Source organism: Nansenia antarctica (assembly GCF_963989245.1).
Source record: "Nansenia antarctica genome assembly, chromosome: 3".
NCBI lineage: Eukaryota > Metazoa > Chordata > Actinopteri > Argentiniformes > Microstomatidae > Nansenia > Nansenia antarctica.
Genome location: NC_137688.1, coordinates 61774997 through 61786197, shown reverse-complemented (window position 1 = coordinate 61786197; position 11201 = coordinate 61774997). Strand labels below are relative to the sequence as shown.

The 11201-nt window shown below is 43.3% G+C and overlaps 1 protein-coding gene across 1 annotated transcript; it reads left to right on the top strand.

The window, feature by feature from the left end:
- Nucleotides 1-1378: 1378 nt before the first annotated feature.
- On the top strand, nucleotides 1379-4861 carry atf3 (activating transcription factor 3; the record flags this gene model as incomplete). The annotated part of the gene is made up of 3 exons (XM_080527417.1): nucleotides 1379-1624; nucleotides 2522-2629; nucleotides 4499-4861. 3 exons carry the CDS (start codon nucleotides 1379-1381, stop codon nucleotides 4859-4861), a joined length of 717 nt encoding a protein of 238 aa, XP_080383543.1.
- Between the last annotated feature and the right edge of the window lie 6340 nt (nucleotides 4862-11201).

Below are 11201 nucleotides of genomic sequence, written 5' to 3'. Positions count from 1 at the left end.
GTAAGTGTAAGTGTGTGTGTAAGTGTGTGTGTAAGTGGGCCGAGCCTGTCTGTCCGCTTATGGTGCTCCAGCTTGGTCATAGCGGAGGATCGTACCGGAGCATTGCATCATCGCCAAGAAGCTTCCGCGCTTCTATTAATAGGATGACGTCACCCAGGCCAACCACCGACTAGTAAATGCCTCGGCGCGCGGGTCTCCCGGTATAAAAGGGGTGATGCAACTGGCCGGCGAGCATGGTAACTCTCAGAACGGACCGAAGGCACAAACACACACACACACACACACACGACTTGAAGACGAGTAAAGGCGCTCTAACGCTAGACACTACCAGGTAGGTCTGATCTGAATTAAAATTAATCTGATTTGTGTTCCCGGGGAGAGAAGACTTGTTAGAGGTATTACGGTAGAGTTTATAACCGGCTACGGTCCGACGAGAGGCGAGTTGTAGCCTTACGACTCAGCCTCCGAACTCATTCATAAACTTCAAATTCTCGCCTTTTATACTATTGTTTGTGAATTAAACTAGCGTTTATTTCACTTGTACTTATAGGGGGTGTTAAAATGTCTGTTGTAAACGGTCCGTTTACTGTGTTTGACGAGCTGATGTTGTCATGTCAACGATATGATCGTCTCCGCAGAAGTGACACATGTCACAGAAAACGCGTTACGTTGTTTATTTGCTTGATATGACGAGGGACTGATGTATCAGCTGTGACATGTATACAAACTGATGGATCAGCTGTGTTTGTTACAGTGTTGACATGTGTGTGACTTGTCATGTCACTTTGTTGTTTGTTCGTTGTTTGGCCGAAGGACTTTTCCCTTCTCTCACACACCCTAACCCTATAGTCTGCTCTCTACGGCATATTTATCTAAACGCAAATATTTCAAATAACTAGATATGTTATGGTATTATCATAAAGCAGCCACTTTGTTTATTTATTTCCTTCCGATTGTTGCCCAACATATCACACATTGAAACTACTCCTTCAGTGGTTGATATTGTTGTGTCCATCTTGACCGTGTCCGGTCCACGGCGGTTGGTTCACCTCCTCTGTTTCGGTATTACTCAGCTCTGTGTGACGCGACACTTCGTGAGCTTAGAATGATAAGGTTAAGGTATAAGGTTTCGGGTAGTTCAGATATATTGAGTGTCAAAGTTTTTACATTCCATTATGTTTTGTGAGATGAAACTTTTGTATTTTATGAATTACTAACTCAAAAATGTCAACATTTAACAAAATAACACCACACAGGCATTAATAAACACATAATGGATCAGATTATGTAAAAAAACTCAATTTTGACCAAAAATGGAGATAGAACCTTATAATTCTAACGTCACGACTTGTTCTTTTACTTTCACTAGTTCACCATGATGCTCCAGCAGCACCCCGGTGCGTTCAGCCTGGGGGAGATGAGCGCCGCGGCCCTGGTGCCCTGCCTGTCCCCGCCCGGGAGCCTCACCCTGGACGACTTCACCTCCTTCTCCCACCCGCTGGTGAAGGAGGAGCTGCGGCTGGCCATCACCGCCAAGCGGCTGAACCACGGACTCAGCACCGAGATGAGCGACGGAGCGTCGAGCTCCAACTCTGACAGGACGTCCGAATACGTCAAGAGAGAGGTACGACATGTTCTCTCTCTCTCTCTGTCTCTCTCTCTCTCTCTCTCTCTCTCTCTCTCTCTGTCTCTCTCTTTCTCTCTCTCTCTCTCTCTCTCTCTCTCTCTTCTCTCTCTGTCTCTCTCTCTTTCTCTCTCTCTCTCTGTCTCTCTCTCTCTCTTTCTCTCTCTCTCTCTCTCTCTCTCTCTCCTTCTCTCTCTCCTTCTCTCTTTCTGTCACTGTCTCTCTCTCTCTCTCTCTCTCTCTCTCTCTCTCTCTCTCTCTCTGTCTCTCTCTTTCTCTCTGTCTCTCTCTCTCTCTCTCTCTTCTCTCTCTGTCTCTCTCTCTTTCTCTCTCTCTCTCTGTCTCTCTCTCTCTCTTTCTCTCTCTCTCTCTCTCTCTCTCCTTCTCTCTCTCCTTCTCTCTTTCTGTCACTGTCTCTCTCTCTCTCTCTCTCTCTCTCTCTCTCTCTCTCTCTCTCTCTCTCTCTCTCTCTCTCTCTCTCTCTCTCTCGCTGGGTTGTTGTTATCAATACTTTATTTGTTGTGATCAGTCATCCACTTCTCTGTAACATTCACTCAGTGTTGCATCAGTGATGTTTTTATTTGCTTGTTTTAGTTTTTTTTTAGCTCAAAATATCTTAACCTTGTGCCAAACTTAAATTACCATGAAGGGTTCATGTAGAGACAAGTCTGTCAGTGTTTTAAAACTGGTGTCTGAACACAAGTCTGGAGTTGTCGAGTAGGGAAATGTCAAACCGAAACAAACTCTTAACTGTCACCATATCATTCAGCTACACGTTTATAAAAGTTAGTTTATCACTGCGGTGATATTTAATATTATTATTATTATTATTACTATTATTATTATTATGGAGGAATGTTATTGCTCTCCTTCATACATCTGCTGTGTGTTGCCCAGGCGACTCCAGCAGAGAGCGACAGGAGGAAGAGGCGGAGAGAGAGAAACAAGGTGGCGGCGGCCAAATGTAGGAACAAGAAGAAGGAGAAGACAGACGGACTACAGCAGGTAACACACACACACACACACACACACACACACACACACACACGCACACACACACGCACACGCACACACACAGGTGATCTCTGGTGTTATAGTATCCTTATAATATCCTAATATCCTTATCATTATTCAGAAGGGGTTAGGGTTGTTTTTATAATGCCTCAAGGACCATTTTTACAACATTTGAAATACTTTTAATGATTTCCTTTGAAGCGCTAGAAGAGGAGTTTATGTTTGAGGACTATGAACACAAATGATTATTTACTAACATACTGTAACGATCCTGTATGAGACCCCGTTAACAGCTCCTCCAAGGGAGTTAACTCTCATGGTGTTGTGGTTAGCACGGCCGGCGGTTATGCGGGAGGTCGGGGTTCGACTCCCGCATGGGGCGAGTTACACTACCAGTTCGCGTTCGCTACACTGGTGTCAGAAGTGGGATGGAACGAAGGCCATCGGAGAGGCGTGTCCACGTGAGGGACTTGACATAGTGAAGCGTGAGGGCACGCTCTCCCGAACGGTGAGGATAGTGTAACGATCCTGTATGAGACCCCGTTAACAGCTCCTCCAAGGGAGTTAACTCTCTTGGTGTTGTGGTTAGCGCGGCCGGCGGTTATGCGGGAGGTCGGGGTTCGATGGGGCGAGTTACACTACCAGTTCGCGTTCGCTACAATACTAATAATAATACATAATATAGACTTATCATATACTTAACTCAATAATAATATACTTAACTCAGTAGAGGCAATATATGAGTAGGGTCATATATTTGATTGTGTGTTATATGTGACACCAGCTCGTGTTTTGACCAACCAGTTGCTTTTGTAAGCTTTCGAATGATGTGTCATACATTGAAATTGAAGACGATATATGTATTTGAATGTTGGTACACCTCAAACACAGAATCAATGGCCCATCGCTATGAACGTCTAATTGCATTTTTATAACATCACAACACGCTGATAGAACATGCTAAAAACACATGCCTTCCCTAAAACGAAAGATTGTTTACAAGCCATGTCTCCCTTACCAGTAGCCTACGGCAAACGAGAACAGTGAATCCCATTCACGAAGGATTAGTGATCCTTAAACTGTTGTTTATTATATCGAGTGGGTACTTCAAAACTTCAAGTTGCGTATTATAAAAAAAAAAAAACGTAAACCAGATTTTGCTGACACGAAAATCTTTCGTTTTTGAGCCTTTGACGTTTGCGCCTGGTTTACGTCAGCTTGCGTCACATATCACTAGAACAGCCGCGCCTCTTTCACCTACTAAAGGAGCCACATCTTTACAATGCTCAAGCTGCTTACACACAACAACCACTAGTTGGCCGCTTGTAAATTGGCCTGCTTCCTTCCTACACAGAAAAACAGCAAAATAGCTTCATACTAGCTTATCCTGATCCTATGATTTTGAAAATGTAAGGATACTGGGTGGTAGAACGGACATATCTAGGAAAAGTCATGAAAGGAGGGTCCTGACATTTGAAAGTTTGCAAAGATATAACATGTTTATTTACTCACAGGGGTCAAATGACCCCTCGTGGCTGATTAAGACTAGAAGAGCGAGTAAAACATTTTTTATATCTTTGCACTCAGGACCCTCCTTTCATGACTTTTCCTAGATATGTGCGTTCCTAGATATGTCCTTACATTTTCAAAATCAGTTCAGGATAAGATAGTATAAAGCTGTTTTTCTGTGTAGGAGGCAGGCTAAAAAAAGAAGCTCCCTCTAGTGATCTCTGTGTGTAAATAGCAGATTTACATTCTAAAAAGGGGGTCTATTTGACCCCCAAGGCAGATTGTAACACACAATCAAACCCAGCCTGTAGATGTGCAGATATGACCAGACTCTCTGCTGTCGCCTTGCAGGAGTCAGAGAAGCTGGAGTCGGTGAACGCGGAGCTGAAGGCCCAGATCCAGGACCTGAAGGCCCAGAAGCAGCAGCTGGTCTACATGTTGAACCTCCACCGGCCCACCTGCATCGTCAGGGCCCAGAACGGACAGACCCCCGAGGACGAGAGGACCCTGTTCATCCAGGGGCTCAGCCTAGGGGGGGTCAGCCAGCAGGAGGGACTCGGGCTGGGGGGGTTCAGCCAGGGGGGGCTGGGCTTGGAGAGCGTCACCGCGCGGGCGGTCTCGCCAGGGGCAGAGTCTGGGGCAGCAGCCCTGGAACAACTCCTAGGCCTCCCTGGCACACACACCTCTGTACCCGCCACCTGTGGACATCTGTGACACACACACACACACACACAGAGTCCGGACGTCGGGGACAGAGGTTAGAATGGACAAGGAAAGGTCTTCGGACCAGAACAGAACAGAGTTCTAATTCTACGGCTCTACTCTCCGCCCCCATGACTCCGCCCCCACCGTCCAGCAAGAGTTCTGCTGATTGGCTGAGAGCTGAGACTGCTGGTGGGGTAAAAAAGAGGAGGGGCTGGGAGGACACGCCCCCTGTGATGTCACTCAGGGTGGCTTGGGGGGGGGGGTAACGAACAAGATGTCTGAACGTCAAAGAAGAACGTCAAAGCACTAAAACAGAAATACACTGTTGTCAGGACGATGGACGATGATGTCACTGTGAACAAGCACATGTTTCACTGGTCAGTTGAGATGTTCATGCTTGTTGAGGAGGACAATAATCCTTGTATATCTTTGTGAAACATAGTATATGTGTATGTGCGTACTTGCGTGTGTGCAAGGGCATGCGTGTGTGTGTGTGTGAGACTTTGATAGCTGTGTTATGACTTCTGAAAAGTCATATAAGAGAAAAGTTTCTGAAAGTTTCTTATCCACTGTATTGAGCATCTTGTGTGTTAGCTGTGGCTGTACTGAAGGCTTGCCTAGTGACCCCCTAGTGAACCCCTAATGAAAAGCCTGAAGCTGCTAGCACCTTGCAAAACAGGCAGGCTGACGGTCAGCTGACAGAGACACAGGAAGTCACGCTGTACATTTCATTCTAACCTGCTGACACACATTGCTGGTTGCCCTGGTTACAGCTGGTAGCTGCTGTCATTAGGCCCTGGGCTAGGGTTAGGGGTAGGGTTAGGGCTAGGGTTATGATAGTGTGTATGTTATGATAGTGTTTGCTGTATGTAAACCAACTAACACCTCCTGTAGTCTTAGTGTTAGTTTTGTTTTTGAGTGTCTGAATGGGAGCTTGTTTTATGAGTCGCTGTTGGTATCAGAAGCTAGATATCAGCGTGTGATTGGATCTCTGTTGGTATCAGAAGCTAGATACCAGCGTGTGATTGGATCACACTGACTGTCCGAGGCAGCGCCTTTGAAGTCACAGAAGATTGTAAAGATTGTTCCTCACGGTTTAGTAGCCATTATCAAGCCCTTAAATCAACTGCCAAACCCCTCCCTTCCCCCCCTCCTTCCCTCCTTCCTCAGACCACTGGACACACTGTGACATCATCACAGGAGAGTTACGTAAACAGAAACTCTGACAGAAAGACGAAACTCCCTCCTCCTCCCTTCCCTCCTCCCTCCCCTCTTCCCTTCCGTCCTCTTCTCTGAGGAGCTACAGACCACCAACATGTAGTTGTTAAAGCAACTCATTCTCATGTTGATCAGGGAGGTTCACATTTCAGCCCACTGTATGTTCTGATACCTGTCTGTATGTTCTGGTACATGTATGTTCAGGAGGGTCAGAGACTGTTTGTTGATGTATGTGTATGTGTGTGTGTGTGTGTGTGTGTGTGTGTGTGTGTGTGTGTGTGTGTGTGTGTGAGAGAGAGAGACGCAGGCGTCCGAGTGTTAGAACGCTGTCAGTTCAGAGGTCCGTGTCTGAACAGGTTACTATGGTTACGGCTGAACGCTTCACCTGTAGGACGGTGATGACATCACAGCGTGTTTTATTTGTTTCACCTGTGTCACCAGACACTGCAACCAATGATCTACTCATTTTCTATGCTGTCTGTCTATTTTGTTTTTGATACTTTGTTAATAAAGATATATATATATACTTTAAATGTGTTTTCATGTCTTATTTGTGACAGGGTCTGGTGAAAAGGGCCGCATGTCTACAATTCTCAAGTCGCGCAAATGAGCAAAACTACAATTTTCTGGGTTTTTTGCATGTTACGAAAGTTGAAGTGTTGAAGAGCCCACTTATAACAAACAACAGTTTTAGGATCACTAATATAATTTGTGAATTGGATTCACTGTCTCATCTGCCTTTAGTACAGGTGGGGGTTTAGTAGGTGTTTTAGTACAGGTGTTTTAGTACAGGTGGGTTAGTACAGGTGGTTTAGTACAGGTGGGTTAGTACAGGTGGTTTAGTACAGGTGGTTTAGTACAGGTGGGTTAGTACAGGTGGGTTAGTACAGGTGGGTTAGTACAGGTGGTTTAGTACAGGCAGTTTAGTACAGGTGGGTTAGTACAGATGGTTTAGTACAGATGGTTTAGTACAGATGGTTTAGTACAGATGGTTTAGTACAGGTAGTTTAGTACAGGTGGGTTAGTACAGGTGTTTTAGTACAGGCTTTAGTACAGGTGTTTTAGTACAGGTGGGTTAGTACAGGTGGGTTAGTACAGGTGGGTTAGTACAGGTGGTTTAGTACAGGTGGTTTAGTACAGGTGGTTTAGTACAGGTGGGTTAGTACAGGTGGGTTAGTACAGGTGGGTTAGTACAGGTGGTTTAGTACAGGTGGTTTAGTACAGGTGGGTTAGTACAGGTGGGTTAGTACAGGTGTTTTAGAACAGGTGGGTTAGTACAGGTGGATTAGTACAGGTGTTTTAGTACAGGTGTTTTAATACAGGTGGGTTAGTACAGGCTTTAGTACAGGTGGGTTAGTACAGGTAGTTTAGTACAGGTGGTTTAGTACAGGTGGTTTAGTACAGGTGGGTTAGTACAGGTGGGTTAGTACAGGCTTTAGTACAGGTGGTTTAGTACAGGTGGGTTAGTACAGGTGGGTTAGTACAGGGTTTAGTACAGCGTTGAGTCTCTCTCATCCTAACATTCTAACGTCCAGTTCAGTCTGAACATTGGTCCCATGATCCTGCAGTCAACTAGGGTCACCGGTCAAGGGTCACAGTAGGGTCAAGGCAAGCTAACCGAGAGGGTTGAAGAGTTCTCTCTGTAGTTCTCAATGGGGACATAGGCAGGAAGTCTTACATCAGACAGGAAGTTATTACGTCATGATGGAACGTGTGTGATTCAGCAGTAACAGTGGTTTCACCACGGTACAGAGAGTACTGTACAGCTGTGCCTGTTGACCTGCTGGGGTTTCTGATATTGGTACAGTGGGAGGTGATAGGGCCTTTTCAGCCGCAGCCCCGTCCCTCTGGAACGCCCTCCCCAACCACATCAGACAGGCCAACACCCTCCCAACATTTAAACAGGCCCTCAAAACCCACCTCTTCAAGCTTGCCTTCACCAGTTAACCCTCTCCCCCTCCCCTTCCCATGTGTCCCCAGCACCACCTTAACCTTTTTGTGTCTTTTTATTATTACTACTCGATCTTTTCAGTTTATAAAGCGTCTTTGAGTGTCTAGAAAAGCGCTATATAAGTCTAATGTATTATTATTATTATTATTATTATTATTATTATTATTGATAATGAGTTGAAAAATCCTCATGGCTTCAATATTTTCAAGTTTCAAGTTTAATGTCACATTACACGAGTGTAAGAGAGTAACATTCTTAAGCTTCGGTTCCTGACATTGCAGCACAAGACAATAAGGCAACAGGCATAATACAAGATAAAAAAAAGTGACAGTAGTACAGGACATAAGTAACAAACAAATAATGAGACAGGATATAGTTAGTTCAATTCATGAATAGAAGTTCAGTTCGGCCACCTGACCCAAACCTGACCCACCCGGGCCTGCTCAGGGTCAGGGGTCAACATCAGGTCGTCAGCAGGATGTTGCTATGACGACTCCAAAGACAGAGCTTGAGACACAGGAAAGGGAAGGGAGGAGGGAAGGGACACACACACACATACTGACATGTTCATGTGACATCTCTCTCTCTCCCTCTCTCTCTCTCGTGCTCTCTCTCTCATGCTCTCCCTCTCTCTCTCTCACTCTCTCTCTCTCTCTGTCTGTCTCTCACTCTCTGTCTCTCTCTCTCTCACTCTCTCTCTCTCTGTCTGTCTCTCACTCTTTGTTTCTGTCTCTCTCTCTCTCTCTCCAAGTCAAAATAAAAATGTAAACAACTCCTCAAAACAAATTGAAAAGCCTCTGGAAGGTGTCTATCTTAGTTTGGCCACCAGAGAGCAGCAGTGAATCTAGTTCTGGGTTCTGAGTAACAAGACCCACTAAAGACCCTGAGAAAAACATAGTTTGTTAAATTAAAGCTACGTTGAAAAGGTAGTTCACTACATGGTCAGGGTCAGGGTCAGGGTCAGGTCAGGGCTAGGGTCAGGGTCAGGGTCAGGATCAGGGTTAGGGTCAGGGGTTAGGCCAAGGGTCAGGGTTAGGGTTAACAGTTTTTTATTACTGTTATTATAGTGCTATTACTGCATTATTACAGTGTTATTACTGCATTATTACAGTGTTATTACTGCATTATTATAGTGTTATTACTGCATTATTATAGTGTCATTACTGCATTATTATAGTGTCATTACTGCATTGTTACAGTGTTATTACTGCATTATTATAGTGTCATTACTGCATTGTTACAGTGTTATTACGGCATTATTATAGTGTTATTACTGCATTATTATAGTGTCATTACTGCATTGTTACAGTGTTATTACTGCATTATTACTGTTATTAAATTGTTATTACAGTGTTATTACTGCATTATTGCTGCACTATTGCTAAGAGTTATTACTGAATTATTACAGTGTTATTACACTTGTATTGCTGCATTATTACTGTTTATTACAGTGTTATTACTGCATTATTACTGTGCTAGTGTTATTACTGTGTTATTAAAGCATTAACAAACTCCCTGAAGAAATCAAACAGGCCCAAACCCTTAAAATATTTAAATCTAAACTAAACACCTTCATGTTTTGCACCAGTTATGATTAAACACAAACACTTCTATCAATGTCTTTTTTCCATTAACTATTTATTATGCTCCTCTTGCTGTATTTTTAAATAATGTATGTAAAGCACTTTGAAATACCCCTGTTGTATGAAATGTGCTATACAAATAAACTTGCCTTGCCTTGCCATGCCATTATCACTGCATAATTACTATTACAGTGGTATTACTCTGTTAATAATGTCAGGGTTACGGGTTAAAAAAAAAGATTGCTGTATTTTTACAGTGTTATTACTGCATTATTACAGTGTTCCTAGTGTATTATTAGTGTTATTACTGCATTATTACTGTTATTAGTGTTATTACTGTATTATTATAGTATTATTGCTGTATTATTAGTGTCATTTCTGCATTATTACAGTGTCATTACATTTGTTATTACTGCATGATTACTCTGTTATTAGAGTGTTATTAGTGCATTATTACAGCATTATTAAAGTGTTATTACACTATATGTGTATGTTATGTATGTTAGTATGTATGTATGTTAGTATGTATTTATGTATGTATGTATGTTAGTATGTATGTATTTATGTATGTAGGTATGTTAGTATGTATGTATTTATGTATGTATGTATGTTAGTATGTATATATGTATTTATGTATGTAGGTATGTTAGTATGTATGTATTTATGTATGTATGTATGTTAGTATGTATGTATGTTAGTATGTATGTATGTTAGTATGTATGTAGTATGTATGTATGTTAGTATGTATGTATGTATGTATGTTAGTATGTATGTTAGTATGTATGTAGTATGTATGTATGTTAGTATGTATGTATGTATGTATGTATGTACAGTATGTGTGTGTGTGTGTATACGCATGCTTGCGTGTGCGTGTGCGTGTGTTTGTGTGTGTGTGTGTGTGCGCGCGCTTGCGTGTGTGTGTGTGTGTGTGTGTGTGTGTGTGGACATAACTGGACAACGCTGCTGTGTAAACAGAGTATCTGTATTTGAGTCACACAACAACACAAACTGGTGTTAAATCATCATAACACATACAGTATATATATGAAAATGATACAACATATTTACAAACTATTGAGGTTGTGCAGGATATAATAACACGTATTACAACACTGCCGTTCCACAAGCTGGTTCAAGGTGGGTGAATCTCCACGCTAAACACACAGCACCATGTTCACTTCCACACACACACAGCATGATTATATCAACATTCCTGTAGACCTCCTTACTGTGGTCGGTGTGTCTGTGAATATGTATGTATGTGTGTGTGTGTGTGTGTGTGTGTGTGTGTGTGTGTGTGTGTGTGTTTGTGTGAGAGTGTGCGTACTCTGCATATATACATTAGGATATAACTCAGCTAGTTTCAGTTTGAGGGTGAGAGGGTGAGAGGGTGGGGGTGAGAGGGTGGGAGGGTGAGAGGGTGGGGGTGGAGAGAAGCATCTTAATTGGTCCAATCAGGACAGGAAGCAGGAAGTAGCCAGGCTTCACAGGAAGTGTCGCCTCATTACTGTTATCTGTCTAAGGCTGAGAGGAGGAATTCCACTGTCAGAGGAGTGTGTAGGCGTCTGTGTGTGTGTGTGTGTGTGTGTGTGTGTGT